Raw genomic sequence first — 19,757 nt, 5'->3', positions numbered from 1 at the left:
CTGGAGCCCATCATACAGAGTGAAGTAAGCCAGAAAGATAAACACCAATACAGTATACTAATGCATATATATGGAATTTAGAAAGATGGTAATGATAACCCTATATGCAAGACAGAAAAAGAGACACAAATGTACAGAAAAAGAGACACAGATGTACAGAACAGACTTTTAGACTCTGTGGGATAAGGCGAGGGTGGGATGATCTGAGATCAAGGGTGAAACAGATCGCCAGTCCAGGTTGGATGCATGAGACAAGTGCTCAGGGCTGGTGCACTGGGAAGACCTAGAGGGATGGGATGGAGAGGGAGGTGGGAGGGGGGATCAGGATGGGGAACACATGTAAATCCACGGCTGATTCATGTCGATGTATGGCAAAAACCACTACAATATTGTAAAGTAATTAGCCTCCAACTAATAAAAATAAATGAAAAAAAAAAAAAACCTCAAAAGGAAAGAAAAAAAAGAAAATCCCTCTTTTATAACTATATATGCTAAGTTATTTATTACAAAAAGGGTCAACTTTTAGTGGTTAGAAATAATTTAGTTGAAAAGAGATTTATCTCTATTTAAGAGGACCTGTTGTAACTGATAAATATGACCTCACTCTTCTATTAATCCTAGGAATTCAATGTCTCCATATCTTCAGTTCAATAACAATCTATTAACTCACTCCCTGGTATTGTTCTGGGACGACAAACATAGAAAAAGACAGCATTTGTACCTGTAGATCTTTAACAAGAGGCACAAATAGGCAACTGACTAAAGGAGCACTGAAAACAGAGGTTTACAGAAAATACATGGATTCTTTTATGGGAAAGCAGTGCACAAAAATTACAGAAAAAGAAATCTGAATTGAGTTCTCAAGGATAAATATGAGTCTGGTCTGCTGGACAGGTGGGCAGGACACTTCTATTAGGAACCATATGAGCAAAGTCATAGAGGCATGAATTATCACAGCACGCTCAAAGATCAGCAGCTACTATGTGGCTAGAGAGATGGGGTTCTTTGGAGGACGAGGAACGAGGTACACGCAGAGATGGGTCAGATTTCTTCCTCTTTATATCAGGACTCAATAGATGCCAACACCCTAAATAAACTTTAGGAAGAAATTCATAGGGTGTACCAGCGAGGGTCAGAGATCTCGGTTTAAAAGTGGATGGTAGAATGAGACGCGCTGTCAGCATGTAAACAGAATTTCCAAGACTCCATGATCAAATTCTGATGTTTCAATTAGGTGGGTCTCTAAGGAGGAAAAATGGAAGCAATGGCTTAGACGCTTTTTCTGTGGGTCTCTATGTTTTTAGAGATAAGTCCCTTAAGGTAGAAATAAATCCCTGGGAGTGTTAGCATCAGTTCTCTTCTTTCTGGGCACAGAATAAAATGGTTCTTTTCTTCCCAACCCCTAAACTGGATATGACTATCAAACTTGCATCAACCAACAGAATGTAAGAAGCAACAAGCGTCACTGCTGCCTAAACAGCCAGCACAGGATTCATCACACGCCTGGCTTCATCACAGCAGAATGACACTGCAAGGATACTGGCTCCACCAGCCTGGGCTGTGAGTGAGCAGGCACGGCACAGAGGCCTCGTCCAGCCCACGCTGGCCACGGGGTGTGACAGCGAAACAGACCTATGTTGCCTTACGCTTTTGAGATACATTTGCCGTGTAACAAAGAACTTGACTTTGCCCAAAGAGAGGTCTGCTTCTGCTGTTGGCTTCTGGAAGGTAATCTATTTCATAACTGATAAGAGTGTTTTTGTTGATTAGGGAAAGGTTGGCCACACCAGATAATCTCAGGGTGGGGGCTGGCTACTCCAGAAAGACCACACGGTTTCATGTGGGTGCTTTGGGTCATGTGGTATCAATCAACCTGGAGACAGAAGTTAACCACGCAGGCAGTCAGTCAATCATGCCTATGTTATGAAGTCCAATAAAAACTCTGGACACAAAAGCTCAGGTAAGCTTCACTGGTGGCCTACAGGAAAAATATCTTATGCAGCCAAATATCTCCCTGAAAATTCACAGACTGTGGGGTTCCTTTGCCAATCTGGAAAGAGAAAGAATTCCCTCATTGCCTAGAATCCTTCCCTGTGGTGGATCAGGTGCCTGCGGCCAGTCGCCACAGTAACCCAGGGAGGAAGGAATCTGTCACTCACTGCCATTTGGTCCCTCTAACCCCACCATTACTGAGCAATACACATTCCGCAAAGCCTAAGTCCATGGAGTAGCTTCTAGAAAGAACTACCTTCCAAACACTCCATCTCCTAACCCATGCACGCTTCACCCTGATGCAGAATCCAGGCTTCTATTTCACGCTGCCCCTGGCTCCACCCTAAACGCCAGAGGTAACCAGTGTCCCTGCCCTGTGAGTGCACGCCTCATTCAAATACCTGAGGGGCTTACCACATCCTGCCTTTGCTCACACCCAGAGAAATTCAGTTATCCTAACGCCATCTTATAAATCAATCCTCACACTCCTGATCATTTTCTAAAAGAATTACATTACTAAGTGGTGTGTCACCAGCTCCCTTAAATCCGCTTGTTTCTACTATTATTTTTTAGCTATGCCTCTCTTCTAGAGGAGCTTATACTTTAGAAAATATGTATAAATATAAGTATATAATATATTTAACTCAACACAGTGATAAAATATATTTAAATATCAATATGGGCTTCCCTGGTGGCTCAATGGGAAACAAGCTACCTGTAATGCAGGAGACGGGGCAGGAGCCGCAGGCTCTATCCCGGGCCAGAACAGTCGCCTGGAGGGGGGCGTGGCAACCCACTCCTGTATTCTTGCCTGGGAAACCCCTTGGACAGAGAAGCCTGGCGGGCTACAGTCCATGGGGTCACAAAAGAGTTGGACACAACTTTATGACTGAACTACAACAAATATTAATATGTTTCATAATTGAATAACATACAGTTATATGGATTACACATAATACAAATGTATGCTGAGGTAATACTTTATTTTCATCTACATCAGACATGTCCTCAAATACTACCACTTTATTAAATTAATCATGTTCCTTTCTAACCCAAGAATCTTTTCTCAACTTCCTTTTTGTGCGTCTAGCTGTTCCTTGCATTTGCTCGGCAGACTTAAGTCAACCTCTGACCACTTGTGTCCCGGATTTTTTGTGGTTTAGTCCTTTCCCGATGCCTTTCTGCATCATTTTGCCATTTAAAATCAACTGGCAGACACGCACTTTTGGAAAAGTTTTACTTTTATAAAATATCCAAGTTGTGGTGAACTACTCTTAAAATATTACAAGATGTCATTTGAAAGAAAATGACTGTCATGAATGTCTCCATAACATTATTGCTTCTACTCAGAAAATTTAAGGAGAAAAACAATTCACTTCTCGCTATAGACTGAAAAACACTGGCTGTAAAGAAAGGAAGTTCATGTGATCAATATACTCATAATTTCTACAGTGCTTAAGAAAATTATGCCAGGTGTTTTTCCTCTTGCATCACCGTTTCAGAAGAAACTCTGCCTGGTGCTTGGGTACCTTCTGTTAAAGCAATCACGCGAGTGCTCCATACCATTACAGACAACACGATAAAAGTCCAGCAGTACTGTCCTTTGCTTACACTTTCAGCGCGGTTTAACTAAGTTCCAGAGGATCTTTTTGATTTGTTTGTTTCTCCTGAAAGACTGCAGTGTACAATGTACAACCCACTGAAATACTTTTAGAATTTTATGTAATGTTTTATTCTGTTCAATCAAAACCAGTGTACGAGAGATACCAAAACTCAATCTTCACATTTGAAAATCTATCCTAAAAAATAAACTTTTTTTTTAATGCATAAAGAAGTTGCTGGAGTGAAAAAGTAGGAAGGTGTAACGTGTAAAACACAGAAGGGTGGGCCATCACATATCAACTGAAAGTATTGCAATACAGCCATCTACGGGAGATACAGCTCATGGGAAATACAGTGTGCTGTAATTTAAAAAGCATGCTATAGCGTTTTACATATAGAAATTAAAAGTAAACAATGACATGTCTTCTTTCTTTCTTTGAGTTGTTAGGAAAGTAATGATATTCTCCTTTCTTCCAAAGCAGCTTTCAAAAATTATAATCTGTCTGACATGATTTAGGCCTTGGTCTTCATAAGCGGATGGAAAAGTCAAACTTTTCAAAGTTCTGGCTCTGCTATTCTATAATCAAAATGAAAGAAATACATGTCTTAAGAAACTTGTTCTTTTTAACTGTACTTAGTGTTTCTTAAAATTATCTTTTTTTCAAAATCTAAACTACAATCCCAGATCTGGGATAGGGTCTTGGCAATTTTGAATGAGAAAAACATCAATTTTCCAAACCAAAGTTCTTCAGTAGAACACACTCCCACAGAAATAGATCTCCCTTGCAGTCAGTTAGATTTCACCAAATTTCTTGGCTGTTCTGAACTTTGAAAAACCGATCTTACTGATTTCTGCTTCTGGGAAGATGGTGTAGAGATCCTTTCTCTTATTCTCACTAAAGTAAAACTAAGAACCTTGAACATTTTATATATAGGACAAGCATAAAACTCTGAAAAATGGGGAGAAAGCAGCAGATCAGCTAGGAAACTAGAGTCTCAAGGAAAAGCAGAGACAAATTCCCTGGGATTTTTTGTCTCATAAATCCCAGATTTAGAGCTGAAGAAAAGGCAACAACAGCAACAAATTGACTCAGTGTCTATAGAATATTGGGCAGTGGAAAAAGCCAAATGCAAAAGGTTACCTAGTATCTGATATATTTGTATAACATTTACAAATGACAGAAATACAGAAATGGAGAACAGACTAGTGGCTGCCAAGGGCTGAGGAGGAGATGAGGGCAGGAGGAGAGCAGGTGCAGCTATCAAGAGCAACAGGAGAGCCCCTCGTGGTGCTGGAACTGTTCTGTGCCGTGGCTGCATCATCATCCGGCCATATGTCATCATGTACCCTGCTACAATACGGAAGAACAAATCTGACTCCACATTAGATCTGTTTCTTTACCCTTTATACTTTACTGCTTTTGCTACAAGTTAGGAATGTTGCCTATAGGCTGAAATCCATGATAGCCCATTCTCAAGGGCTATATTTTTAAAAGTATAATTCTTTTCCATTCATATGGAGGTAAAAAGTTTCAGAACAGAAAATAACATTTTTCTTATTGGAGGTTTACAGGAACACCATGACTTCACCTACATGGACAGCTGCAAGAAGAAAGGATCCCAACAGCAGTGTTTGCCACAACCAGCCCCCTCCCCACTTTCAATATAAAAGCAGCCTGAATTCTAACTTGGGTAAGATGAGGTGCTAGTATACCATCTTCTCAGCCTGCTGCCCTTCTGAGTAAAGTTGCTATTTCTTGCCCCAACAACTTCTCTCTTTATTTATTGGCATGTCATGAGGCAAGATTGCTGGGAAAAATATCAATAATTTCAGATATGCAGATGACACCACCCTTATGGCAGACAGTGAAGAAGAGCTAAAGAGCCTCTTGGTGAAAGTGAAAGAATAGAGTGAAAAACTTGGCTTTAAGCTCAACATTCAGAAAACTAAGATCATGGCATCCAGTCTCATCATTTCATGGCAAATAGATGGGGAAACAGTGGAAGCAGTGGCTGACTTTATTTTGGGGGGCTCCAAAATCACAGGAGATGGTGACTGCAGCCATGAAATTAAAAGACGCTTACTCCTTGGAAGGAAAGTTATGACCAACCTAGACAGCTTATTAAAAAGCAGAGACATTACTTTGCCAACAAAGGTCCATCTAGTCAAGGCTATGGTTCTCCCAGTAGTCATGTATGGATGTGAGAGTTGGACTATAAAGAAAGCTGAGCACCGAAGAATTGATGCTTTTGAACTGTGGTGTTGGAGAAGACTCTTGAGAGTCCCTTGGACTACAAGGAGACCCAACCAGTCCATCCTAAAGGAAATCAGTCCTGGGTGTTAATTGGAAGGATTGATGCTGAAGCTGCAACTCCAATACTTTGGCCACCTGATGCAAAAAGTTGACTCACTGGAAAAGACCCTGATGCTGGGAAAGATTGAGGGCAGGAGGAGAAGCGAACGACAGAGGATGAGATGGTTGGATGGCATCACCAACTCGATGGACATGGGTTTGTGTGGACTCTGGGAGTTGATGATCGACAGGGAGGCCTGCCATGCTGAGGTTCATGGGGTCACAAAGAGTCAGACATGACTGAGCGAATGAACTGAACTGAACTGAACTGAGGCAAGCAGTGGGAGCCTGGACTTGGTAACACTGGTTATTATATTGTACCAGAGTGTACACGATGTTACCACTGGAAGAAACTGGGGAAAGGATCTCTGAACTATTCCTTATAATTAATTGCATGGGAATCTAGAGTTACCTATAAAATATAAAGATTAACTTTTTTAAAGGGCCTTCTAAAATGTTTTAACCTACACATTGAGATGACTGAATCAAAATTCATTCATTGAAAAAGTGATGAATGTGTTTGATTTTAAATACTTGTTTTGGACTTGTTTTGTTTTTAAAGAATCAACCTCAAACTTTAAAAACAGTCTTCATAGCAAATATTCCCATAAACTTTTGTGGAACAGGGAGGGAAAATTTCTCATTATAAGAATTAGCCAGCAGTTACTAAATCTACTATTTGATGAGAGATCGTCAAAGGCAAGTCAGTAAGTGGCTTTTAGTTTAGAAATATGAAGTAATTTGACAACAAATATGGAGATCCTTTTTCCTGCAAAGAATCAATAGTTTTCTCTCATCTCCCCTCTCCCATATACCTGCTGGTATTGATATACAGTGTTTTCCATTTTCATTCAGTTTATATGTTTTTCTATAATGCTTTATCATTTTAAAAAAAGAATGTAACTTTTCCCATGAGTGACACAGTGGCATATGGGGCCTCCCTTTAGTCTAAGTTACATTCTATATTTCAACATTTAGCCTAAGAATGCTGAATTATGCACCTGAGGTGCACCGTACACATCCCTCAGTTCTAAGCAGGGATTTTTAAATGTTTGGCACCATCAAGAGGAAAGAGCTTGTACTGCCACTGTAACAAGAACCTAGGGTTTGCTCTCAAGTATGGAGGAACTCACGTTTAACAGCAACTGTCATAGACTACTGTAACACAGAATTATACTAAGACTTTTGGCTCTGTTTTCCCAATGTGGAGTCACTAGATTATGGCTAAATGCTCCTTTTCCCCCTTCCCATTCCTCTTCTACCCATCTAGTCCTCCAACTGAAGAAGAAAAAAAAAGATGGATAATTTTTATTCTCAGGTAACTGGGGATAGTTGGCAACTCTAGTTTGCAAAGAATAAATTCCTTCAATATTTACTGAACATCTACATTTAAGCCAGCAATTTGCTATTTAAAAGATAAAGTCTTCATGATCTCATGATCCAAGGTGATCTGACCATAGATAACAGTCTACTTTATGTTATATACTTTATATTATCTACTAATTATAGATTTACTCTAATCATAAGAGAAATGGAAGAAGTTGGCTTAGAGAACTGATAGCTTATTTAGCCAGTATACAGTATTACCAGTCTAATCCTGTACTGACCAATATCCAACATATCATAATTAATTTCTTTTTTTAAGTTTTTCTCAATGTAAGAAAGTTTAAAAATACATAGCTCACATTTACAGCTTATACTGTGTTTCTGCAGCAGACTATAAACCGTCCAAAAGGTCTGAAAGTAAAAGAAGGCTGAGAGCTGACCAGCTGTTTTAAACATCAGAGCTAAGAAAAGCATGGCTCCACAGATACAAATCATTCTAAAGCTTATGTTAAACCTGGGGATTAAATCAATTAATGAACTAATGGACATTCTGACTCAGAATACAGGAAGAGAGTCATAATTTCTAAATATCCCTTTAAAAAGACTGAGCCACTCACTTTATTTGGTTAGTAAGCCAACCTCTCACCCCATTGGCAGTTTAAATGGCTTGCTTCCCACTAGTGCAACCTTTTTTTTTTCCTCAAACTAAAACTATAGTCAAGATGTAGCAAGAGGAAGGGCCACATCAGGAAGCAGATGCCTTTCAAGTCAGATGGGAGTACAAAATAGCTTTCAATACTTAAGTGTGTCTTCACATTCCAAACACAGTCTACTTAAGAAAAAAGAAAGAGGGCTAGGCAGCCATAAGCATTCTTATAACATCGTCCATTCTGCTTCCAGCTAAGAAATGCTGTCCAATTTACAATACAAAACAGTCTGAATGACCAAACTGTCTTTGGGGTCAGGAGTCACTAGGAAGTGGAGGCAGCAAGAAGCAGATACAAAAGCAAAGCATATCTACAGGGAGAGCAGCTTTCATCTGACAATGCTCACTCTTCTTGGTTTCCCAAATACGTTTCTCTAATTACAGAAGCGAAGTATCAAGGTTGTTTACTCTCTGGCCTCTAAAATGCCATCTGTATATTACCACCACAGGGAGATGAGAGAACACACACATACACACACATATATATATTTTGAGTGATTTTGCTTTATTTATGAGTAGAATATTACTACCCTTTCACTGCTTTTGAATTAAAGTGAGTCCTCACGCTTTTCTGAGGTACTCACAGTGACTTGACTGTTGCGTTGGTTTCTGCCCGACAGCAACGTGACCTGTCCCTCCCTGAACGTCCCTCCCACCCCCTACCCCGTCCCATCCCTCTAGGTTGCCACAGAGCACCGGATTAAGCCTCCTGCGTGATATAGCAACTTCCCACTAGCCATCAATTTTACATATGGTAGTGTATAAGAGAACATACACTTTTATAAAATTCCATTTTATATTTTAAGTCCTAAGGTATCCTCAATTACACTTACATTTAACTTCAAAAACATTACACCTACTGTCTACTCAAAAGTACGCGAGCCTTGGTTTTGAACAGCACCAGATCTTACAAAGAATGCCACAAATTTTTCAACATAAAGAAAAATACCTTTCTTTTATTTTTATTTTTAATTGAAAAAGTGGAAGAGAATTTTTCCATTTCTAGAAGTAAAAAGTTCATTTATGCTGAGATATTTGCATCCTTTTGTAGACAGCTTTACTGTTACCTAGAACTACATGAATAAACCTAAGTTTGAGATCTGGGAACTAAGGGTGCATACTTCAGCCACAGAATAAGGAAAGGAAAGCCAGAAGGAACGCCATTCATTTACTTTCTAAAAACACATGTACATTGCTTCCTATATTCTGCATACTTGGCTACGAGGTAGAGATGAACAGACAGGCACAGTCCCAGACCTTTGCAACTTAAAATGCTTTTGTTGTAAAGTGCTTTCAGAGAGGCTATTAGAACAAAACATCTTCTAAATTGCAGACAATTACTGTCCCAGACATTTCACCTGTTCAAGTAATAAATACCATGGAAATCAACCTCATCTCCGGGGTGGTAGAGCATGTAAAAAGTTAGACAATCTTATTCCATGATGCCTCATGAGAACCGGCATCACATTACAACTTGTTCCACGCATGGAGAAATGAATGCCAAGTGTGGTTCTACATAGTTCTAAATGGCGACAATGCTGTTTATCAAGGCACTGCAGATGACTGTCATCAACCAGAAAGAAAACATTGGATTGTTACAAAGCAAGCTGTGAGAATCCACCAGTTCTCCACAATAGCACACAGATGCTTTTGGTGATGGAGCCAAACACAGTCTAAATAGCAGTAGGATTTGCTTTAAGCTTTTAATTTTCCCCTTTCCTTCTTAAAATGACTTTGACTGTCTTGGACCAGGACATGAACTAGAGGGCCATCACTACCTCTGTATTACAGGAAGGGAGGCAGGACTCAAATGAGATGAACAAAAGAATATCTTGTCTACTTTATAACGATTTCTTTAGTCTTTGAAGCATCTAGTTTGTTAAAAGTTCAGCACCCCAGCCCACTAGAGGTACCTCATCCATCACCTCTGCTTGGAAAACAGCTCAGAACTGAGAAGTCTAAATGACCACACACCAGCCCAAAATGATGTCACAAGGTCCGTGAGCCGAAGTACACACAGTTCAGGCACACAGGACCCTCTCAAGATCTCACTTGCACCTAGTAACTCACAGTTGGCAACATTTTTAAACAAGGCTTGATATCTGGTTTCTAAAAGTTATAAATTAAAAAAAAGATTGGCACAATGACAAAAGAAAAACTGGCAGCTTAGAGCAAGAAAGAAGGAAGAAAAATTATTAAAAACGAAACAACTCAAATAGCACAGCAGTTGGAAGCTATTTAATCTTGACTCACTATGAACAGTTGTACCCCATTAGGAGGTCTTTGGAGGTTCATGATTAGGATTCAGTCTTTAATACTTTAAATAATTACCTTAAGTTTTCAAATAAAGATTGCACATGTAAAAAAAATCCAAATGAAACACTGAGACAGTCAAAACTTAAGTCAAAAAATACTACAGAAGTTATGTTTAGTGTATCTACTTTATCCTGCTTGGTTTCCTCATTAATGAATTCAGTAAGTCTTTGGCACCTATTAATTTTATATTTGTCTAAGAGTTGGGTTTATTTTTTTAAAATTATGCTTTGACAACGTGGAGATCCCAGTTAATTGTCCCAGTGGATCCTGAAGAGCCAGCTGAACTGTACTGCTCATGAACAATATCTCACGGGCTGGAAGCCCCGGCATAGCTTTTCTTGGCTCCTGGAGTAAATCCCAAGCGGCAGCAGAGCTTCACCCTCACCGACTCGCTGTCCTCTAATGCTTGTGTTTGCCTATTCTGGGTTTCTGATTCTTGTCTACGTCTGAGCAGGGTTTTGGTTTCCAAGTAACTGATAATTATCTGCATTAATGGTGCAATAGCTGGGAATCTGGTTTTATGATTTGACCACTTAGGGATCTGTCAGGTAGAACTGGAAGCCAGTCTTTCTCCAGCGGGCATGGTTTAGCATTTGTTTGTCGTTCTTTCTCATCTGTTATTTTTCTGTGAACTCGAATCAGGACAATATTTTTTGCCCAGTCTCTGTAACTGAGAAAAGATATCACCATGTGAGAGTGAAATATTTTCCTACTTCCTGAAGATAATAATAAATTAAAATAAAGGACCTCTATTATGATTGGTTTATAGACACTAATAAGCATTTAAATAAATCTAATATTCCCAAAATTTCCCCAAAAAATGAAATTCTAAAAATTTAAAAGTATTCTTTTTAAGAAAAAGACCTTCTTCATCAAAAGTCTTGACTTCAGAAACAGTTTTCTTTTCCTTAGAAAACAAGTTTATATGACTAAAGTGAATCTTTACACAAATTATCAAACACTGATTTGATAATTTAGTTTAAAAAACAGCTATATGTCTTTGCATTATCTTATCAGTGCATAGTATAATACAAGTATAATTTTATCTTTAAGATAAGTTTAGATTAGTTTTATCATAGATTAGTTGATCTGAACTTCTTTAATGTCTTCTACTAGTTTACAGAAAAGATGTTAAGATTATTTCTATATACAGTATAAGATTTAACAAATACAAAATTCATGTTCAGCTACACTGAATTATAATTGTGACAAGCCTTTTTATATCAATAGTAATTATATTCTGTGATGTGTCGCCTTAAACATAATTTACAATATCTTAAGTCATTTGCCTTAGTGTCTGGTTGTTCCAGAAAGTGAAAGAAGACTGTGAAGAACAAAAGTTGACAGAAATTAAAAAACTGCAGATCTGGACGTTAGGGAGGTCAAGATAGTGGAAAGAGGATGCTGAGCTCAACGGCCCCCACCACAAACACATTAAAAGTACAACCATGTGTGGAGCAACTTCCAGCTGGCACAAAGTGGGGGCTCTTCTACAAGCAAGGCTGTAAAGAAGGGCCCACACACAGTCAAGTAGGAAGGGAGGGAAAATACAACGTCGGTACTCGCATCTCCATGAGGGGATGCAGAAGATGAAGGGGTTGTCACTGGCTCTGGGATCCTCCCTGGAGAGTGATGGGTTCAAGGCAAATACTGGGCACCCCAGTCCAGGTAAAACGCCAGAAAATGTGACCCTTCAGCTGCTTTGAAAACCAGTGGGACTTACTGGAGGGCCGTAAGAAACTGAGACTCCACCTGTGAAGAGCACACACATTTCCTCACTCCCAGAGCAAGGGGCAGAAAGCAGACCGAAACTGCCCAGGCTTCTCACACCATCCTACCCTGCAGCCCCGCCTGCAGAGGGTGCCCACTGCAGTCCCTCCTGCCCTGTTGCTGCACCATACTAGGGCAACGCTGCTGCTTCCGGAAGACACACAGAGGAGGCAGAGTCAGCTCAACCATGAAAAGGGTAAAGGTCTCTGAAAAGGGTAAAGGCAGATTTGGCTGCAAGTGGTCCTGAAGGCAACAAACTGGAAACTGCCTGGGGCTCTGGCCGGCTTGCTGGGACCGTCTCAGCATGCAGCACAGTCTGAACCAGGGCCGGGACCAGGCCTGCCAGCTCTGGCTTGCTCTCCTCAAGGGTGGCAGCGCCGCAGTGAGGAGAAAGCACACCGTTAGAGGGATCCAACCCAAACGGCTTTTGCTCCAGCACCCTGAGAGCTGGGCCTGCCTCCAAAGAGGGAGGTCAGCCATCAAGCCCAGGTTTACAAGGGGCCCTGGCTGCACCTCTCCATCTCCATCCTTACCTCCTACGAAGGTGACAGCTGACAACGCACCCCAGGGGAATGCGCCATCCATGCTCACTTCGGATCCAACTCTCCCCCTAGAGCCACTGAGTTCACACAGACTGCAGAGGGACACACCTTCACAGCTGCAGGTCACTATTCACCTGACTCCACAGAAACAGAAATCAAAGCAAAATGAGAAGACAGAGGAGTTTGCTTCAAACAGCAGACCAAAAAACAGTGCTGAGAACACCCCTAAAGATCAGATAAATAATTTACCAGGTAAAAAAATTAAAAGCATTAATTATAAAAGTGCTTATAACTGTATTTGAGAAAAGAATAGATGGACACAGTGAGAATTTCAACAAGGAACTAGGAAAAAAACAAAAAAGAACCAGTCAGAGCTGAAGAATACAATAACAGAAATGAAAAATACACTAGAAGAACTTAAAAGAAGATGAGGTGATACACCTAGAGATAAGTGATCTAGAAGACAGAAAAAAAGGAGATCACCTAATCATAATAACAAAAAGAAAAACAAATTTTAAAAAATGAGGGTGGTTTAAGGAACCTCTGAAACATATCAAGCATTATAATATTCACATTATAGGGTTCCCCCAAGAAGAAGAGAGGGATGGGGTGGAAAATGTATCTGGAGAAGCAAATAGATATCCAGGTACAGGAGGCATAGGTAGTCCCAAATAAGATGGACTGAAAAAGACCCACATCAAGACCTACCATTAAAATGGCAAACATTAACCATAAAGAGAGAATTTTAAAGGCAGCAAGAGAAAAACAGAGCCGTATACAAGGGAATCCCCATAAAGCTATCCATTCTTCTTTCTTCAGAAACTTTGCAGGCCAGAAGGGAGTAGCACGATATATTTAAAAGCTGAAAGGGAAAAACTTGCAACCTAGGGTACTCTACCCAACAAGGTTATCCTTCAGAAGTGAAGAAGAGATGAAGTACTTCTCAGACAAGAAAATATTGAGTTCATCAATTCTAAAGTGACCCTAAAGGAAGTGTTAATGGGTCTTCTCTAAGAGGAAAACAAAAGGCTACAATAAGATGTGAGAATTTATAGGAAAGGAAAAATCCCACAGGTGGGGCAAGTTTATAGGAAAGGCTGTGGATCAACTATAATAATCAAAAGCACGAAGACTAAAAGGCAAAAATTGTAAAATCAATTATAACTACAATAAACAACTAAGGGATAGACATGAAGACGTAAAACTTGACATCAAAAACTCAAAATGTAGGGGAGGGAGTAAACATGTAGATCTTTTAGAATTTAAATGACTATCATTTTAGAACAAGTAGATATACTGACAGCCGATGAAAAAAGAAGGTGTGGTATACATAGACAGTGGACTATTACTCAGCTATAGAAAGAATGAAGTCTTCCCATTTGGAGCAACACAGATGGACCCATAGGATATTATGCTTAATGAACAAGTCAGCCAGAGAAAGACAAATATTGCACGTTAGCACTTACATGTAGAATCTAAAAAATAAAACAAATGAATAAACATAACAGAAACAGACTCACAGATATAGAGAACAAACTAGTAGTTACCTGTGAGGAGAGGGTAGTGGGGAGGGACTTATAGGAGTAGGGAATTAAGAGGCACAAATTACTACGTATAAAATAAAAAACTACAATGATATATGGTATAGCACAGGGAATATAGCCAATGTCTTATAATAACTTTAAGTGGAATAAAATCTACAAAAATATTGAATCACCATGTTGTACACCTGAAAGCAATACAATATTGTAAATCAATGGTACTTTAATAAAATGAATAAAGTTACATGAAAAATTTGAGATTTGCAGAAAAGGAGCATATTTGACTTGGTTTATAACATTTACAAATAGTTCTGTAAAGATGTAATAAAATGTTAAAATTTTGGCACAAGTTGAATAGCACTGATGAGTTTATTTATGAAGTAACTTTTTTATGAGAAGTATCCTATTAATGTAAAACTAAAATGGAGTTATCTCCTAATGAAAGGACCTACTTACTAATCTTGGAGAAATCAGCCTATGCTTACAAAAGGTAGTAAAAGTTTATTTTTGTAATCTGTCCAGAGAGAAGAGTTTCAGCATCTCAAAAGAATAATCTTTTGTGTCTTGTCCTAACTGGGATATATACTTGCATATTTAAAATGATCAAAATAGTTCATTTCTGATTAAGATTTATTATTTATGATAAATAACTTATCCTCATTTTATTAGGTAATCAAACTGCAACATTCATTTTCTCAGGCATCCATAATTCTATATTATTAATCTCTAATTAATATTTGATTTTGCCTTTCCAAGATCAGACCCTAAATTCAGGAAAACAAATTTTTCAAAGATATCTTTCACACTTGAACTATCTCTAAGTTTTCCCAGAGGACCCTTGGGCAATGACAAAGGTTTTATTTTCTTAACCTTACAAAAAGAATGCTAGAAATATTTAGGTTTATTCGCTATATCCCTTGTATAATAGCTCAACACTATCAAAAAATGTATAGGAAGATTTGTTAGATCAAGTGAGAAGCTCAGCCTTCCCTCATCTAATTTTTTATAGGTAAAATATTATAAAGCTTGGTGATTGCATACCTTATGGAAAGACTCTGGATATATATCAATATCCTCACCCTCTGTAATATGTTTTTACCCTTATGTGAAACACTAATTAAATAAGATCAACATCCTATTGCATAATAGAAGATTCAAACTTTTCTTCTTCTTGATCAAGTTTGTTAAATTAACTGTAGATTAACCACAGCCACTTGCCCTTACCCTCACCCAACAGTCTGTGCTTTCCTCTCATGCTTACCTAGAGACTGCTTAAATTATAGACGAGGATGTGCCTTTAAAAAAGAAAGACAGTCTCAGAGCCTCATGGATAGAACTTTACCAGATACCCTTTACAATATTTCAAAGAATGGACTTACAGGCAGAGGCTAACAGAAGAGCTGGCATTACATAGGCAAGTATCATACTGTACTAGCAACTAAATCAGACTTTCAGGACTTTATTTAGTCCAGAAATAGATGACTATATGAAATCAAATTAATGACTCAAGACTAGAGGAATAAGAATTAGTTATATAGAACTCATGGAACTGAAACTGGAAATCTGATCTCTAAATGCAGATATGTGTTTTGGAAAATTACTAGCATTAACCCTAATGTTCTATTTTCTGATGGGGAAAACTCTTTTACCACTCATCATGATCTGTCTCTAACCCTCAATTCAGTTGACTCCATCAGAATTCAGGAAGTGATATTTTCTTCTGAGTCACTTTACTTTTTAATGGCAATAACATTATTTGCATACACTCAATAAGAATCTGTTTTCCGTTTCACCGGGATGTAATCAGACAAATAGACAATGCAATGGTGGCCAAATGTAGAGTGTCTTACTTAAAAATAAGCCTCATTTCTTATTACAAGCTCTTTATAAAGGAAAAAGGGTTATAACATCATATCTGAAGTTAATACCCAAAACCTCTCCTAAGAAGTTGATCTTGGACCTGTTCGTGGCTTACAGGACACCAACCTTATAGGCAGTAAGAAAGGTCACTGGGTTGCCAGGAACCTTAGCAGATTCGGGAGAACTAGAGGAAGCAGAACTTTACAAACACTTAAACCTGCTGGCAATGAACTTCAAGTTTGGTTTCTTTTCCTTAGAACAGAAGAGTAAATAAAAGCATTTACGGAAGACCTCTGGAGAGATGAAGCCACTGAAATGTTAGCTTAGATACTTTAATAAATTATCAGATAGATTCTCTGGTTTTATCAACGAGAGTTGTTCAGTACAGTATAGTGCTAAGCTTGCTATTCACATACAAGAAGGCCTTTATATGCTAATTACAACCTTTTCTAATTTATGTCAATGAATCAAGCCCAAATATAATGCCCTTTTGTGATCATGAAAAATATGTGGAGATTATGTATGGTAACAAAGAAGCTGCTATCCCCACCCACAGGACATCAAGTTCTCTGAGGCATACACATTTGTCTTCATTCACTAGTATATGGATCAGGACATTTGCAAACTCTGTAAGGATAGGCAATAACTTACCAAGAGCTGCAACTGATGCAGATAATTACTTTTCCAAAATTTCAAGAAAATTCTGCCCTATATAGATGTAAATAGTTTCTGTTCATTATAATCTAAAAGTTACAATTTTACTGTCCAGCAGGGCTTAACTGGCTTTGTATGGGATTCAGGAATCTTTTTCCAGCATACTTTTTTTTAGTAACTGAAATACTTTGATATTCCTATACTTCAGAATATCAGCTCAACCATCCTACTGCTTCCCACATTAAGGAAGTCATTAATCATTAATGAATCAAAATAATCTGACAGGTATTCACTATTTTTATAGTAATCATAAATCCATAGAAAAAGGCAACTCAGTAACTTTGGAGGACATGTGAAGTTTGTAGTCATTGTATGTATTAAGACATGGCTGGAGTATGATGTGTGGTGTGTGTGTGTATGTGTGTGTACACAGTGCAGAAAAAAGGTTGAGTACCGCTGGGGCAACCTTTCAACTTCTCAGACAACTTGCCATACAGAAAACTTACTGCCCGATTCCGAGTTGTCATTTCACTGACTATTACCATCACAGCATATACATTCAAATGTGATGACATAAATAATACAGATCAGTGTTTCTTCATAGTCTTAAAAGTCCGTAAGACTTTTAAAGACATTCAGTAAAATTCACAACTACCTTTGTTAGATTTATCAAGAATTTACACTTGTGAGGCCTCTGCAGAGCAGTTTAATATAGCATTAGGCACATGCAGGCCTTCAAAACAGCCCTAAGTGACGAATAATAGTGATTTGGGAAGAGCAAGGTTAGCAGGAGGCAATCTAGGAAGGGACACCAGGAGCTGGCCACAGGGAAATCCCACACTCCCACATGTATCCTTGGAGCTTGTCTCCAAGAAGCTGCTCAATGGAACAGTGAGGTCAAAAGCCAGATGAAGAGATTACCAATCGCTCCATCTCCTGCTCCCTGAGTCTCTCCTCCCTCTGCCGCCGGTGATAATCCATCAGGTCGTCTCGTCCGGAAATGGAGCTAATGCTGCTTTTCCGTTCCCGAAGGACAGGCTGGGGGGTTCCTGAGGCCTGTCTGAGGCTGTCCAAGTCTGCATCATCAAACTCGACAGATCCACACGAGAAGTTCCTTCTGGCTGCAAGTGCTCGGTCCAGCTCCCCAGGAGGAAACGAATGACCGGGGCTGGTACCCATGTAGGAAGCCCTGTCAAGGTCGTCAGAGGTGCAGGAGGAGGTGGAGGCCAGAAGCATCTTGCGAGCCACTCGAGGGCTGGCAGGCACGCTGAGGGTGGAACTCACGTAGGGACCACCCTCGGAGGCAGAGGTTTTATAGGGCAAAGCTCCTGAGCTCAAAGAAGAAAAATTCAGGTAATTGTCATTGTCTATGATGCTGTGAGGTAGATCCTTTTCCCCTGGTCTCGTTCGTTTGGAATTGCCCAGAGAGCTCCTCGGAGGCAGACTGAGAGGGGCCAGCTGGCCCTCGGTGGCTCTGTGCAGCCTGGGGAGGGAGCGGCTATAGGCGCCCATGTGACTCAGGCTGCCGCCAGAGTACTTCCTGGTTCTCAAACTGATGCTCTCAGACGCCGGCTCCCGGTGTCTGCTCAGCTTGGGCTGAAGGGTCAGGTTGTCCTGGATGCTTAGTTTCCTGGCTTGCTTTGGGCTTGAAGGCATGCTGGCCGCCCCCGACCTGTTGACGGGCGAGGAGCCAGTGTCACTCAGGGAACTTCCATTCCACATGGTCAGGAGCGAGCTAGATGCTTTTCGCCCTTCCAATCCTCCCAGAAAGTAGACATTGTCATGGGATTTATTCCTTGAGCTATACTTGGAATAGGGAGGCTTCTCTGAAAGCCTCAAGGACCTTTCCACGTCCCGGCCAAGAAAATGATCAAAGTCCGCTCTCCCAAGTGCATATCCACTAAGGGAGGGTGAAGTGCTGCGTAAAGGGGTAGGCGGTTTCATGGAAATACCTTTGTCACTTCCATCGCAAGAGAACTGCTTAGTCCCCTGGATTTTGGCCAAAGAAGGGCTACTTCTGACACTGGTTCCCAAAGGAGAAGGGCTTCTTTTAGCAGGCACAGGTTGTGAGAGGGTTAAATAGGAGCCAGAACAGTCTCCATTGGCTTTAAATCTCAGACTGGAAGAATATTTCTTTGGGCTCAGGCTCTCCATCATGTTTTGGGAATCGTTTTCGAGGGAATTCTCCACAAAGCCTGCCTCTAAGCTACCATTCTGTAAATCCAGCTGCTTTTGCATGTGGCTCTGCTCTGCCATAATCTTGTTGGAATCTGCAAAGAAAAAAAAAGAGAGAGAGAGAGACAGCTTTACTTAACAAAGATTTAAAAAGACCAAGCACTTGTTAGCTTACATAGGTACACAAATAGGCTGGCAATCCGATACGGTGCTGTTTTAGTAATAAACCTAGTAAAGCTGTCCTGCAAAATGAAGATGACTAAAGACCACTGATCTGGGATGTTTTCTGAACAAAAGAAAAATAATTCAAGAGAACATCAGTGATATTTGAGAGGAACAAACCCCTAACACCAAGTACGGGTGCAAGAAAAGGGGGTGGTACCTAAAAAAGACAATGACCCTTTAGCGTTCTATTCCCTGGAGGACCACCTGCTTCCTGAGTACCTAGCAAACACCTGATGGGATGAGGCAATGGGCTTTCCTTTAGATGTCTCTGTAAGAAACATTAACCACTCAGAAGTTCTAAGGAAATTAATTCACATTCTAGCAGAGAAAGAAAATTTTATGATCAATAACATGAGGGTTAGAAGATGATTCTTTAAAAGAGGACTATGAGGGTTACCTTCTCAACAAAAAGACTTAAAAAACTTCCTGCATCCATCAGAAAAAGTTCAGTCAGTCAGTTCAGTCGCTCAGTCATGTCTGACTCCTTGCGACCCCATGAATCGCAGCATGCCAGGCCTCCCTGTCCATCACCAACTCCCAGAGTTTACTCAAACTCATGTCCATCGAGTCGGTGATGCCATCCAACCATCTCATCCTCTGTCGTCCCCTTCTCCTCCTGCCTCCAATCCCTCCTAGCATCAGGGTCTTTTCCAATGAGTCAACTCTTCGCATCAGGTGGCCAAAGTACTGGAGT

General features: G+C 39.9%; 1 protein-coding gene across 5 annotated transcripts in view; it reads right to left on the bottom strand.

The window, feature by feature from the left end:
• Nucleotides 1-19,757, bottom strand: part of PHLDB2 (pleckstrin homology like domain family B member 2) — a 112,249-nt gene that overhangs the window by 73,569 nt on the left and 18,923 nt on the right. For all 5 annotated transcript variants that reach the window (XM_061134167.1, XM_061134166.1, XM_061134169.1 and 2 more), the window contains one exon: nt 17,585-18,933. In XM_061134167.1, coding sequence (XP_060990150.1) covers nt 17,585-18,919 — 1,335 coding nt within the window. In that variant the 5' untranslated portion in view covers nt 18,920-18,933. Of the gene's footprint in view, nt 1-17,584; nt 18,934-19,757 lie in introns of those variants that run through there.

Source organism: Dama dama, chromosome 31 (genome assembly GCF_033118175.1).
Source record: "Dama dama isolate Ldn47 chromosome 31, ASM3311817v1, whole genome shotgun sequence".
In the NCBI taxonomy this organism is placed as follows: Eukaryota; Metazoa; Chordata; class Mammalia; order Artiodactyla; family Cervidae; genus Dama; species Dama dama.
This window is presented reverse-complemented; position numbering and strand designations above follow the sequence as displayed.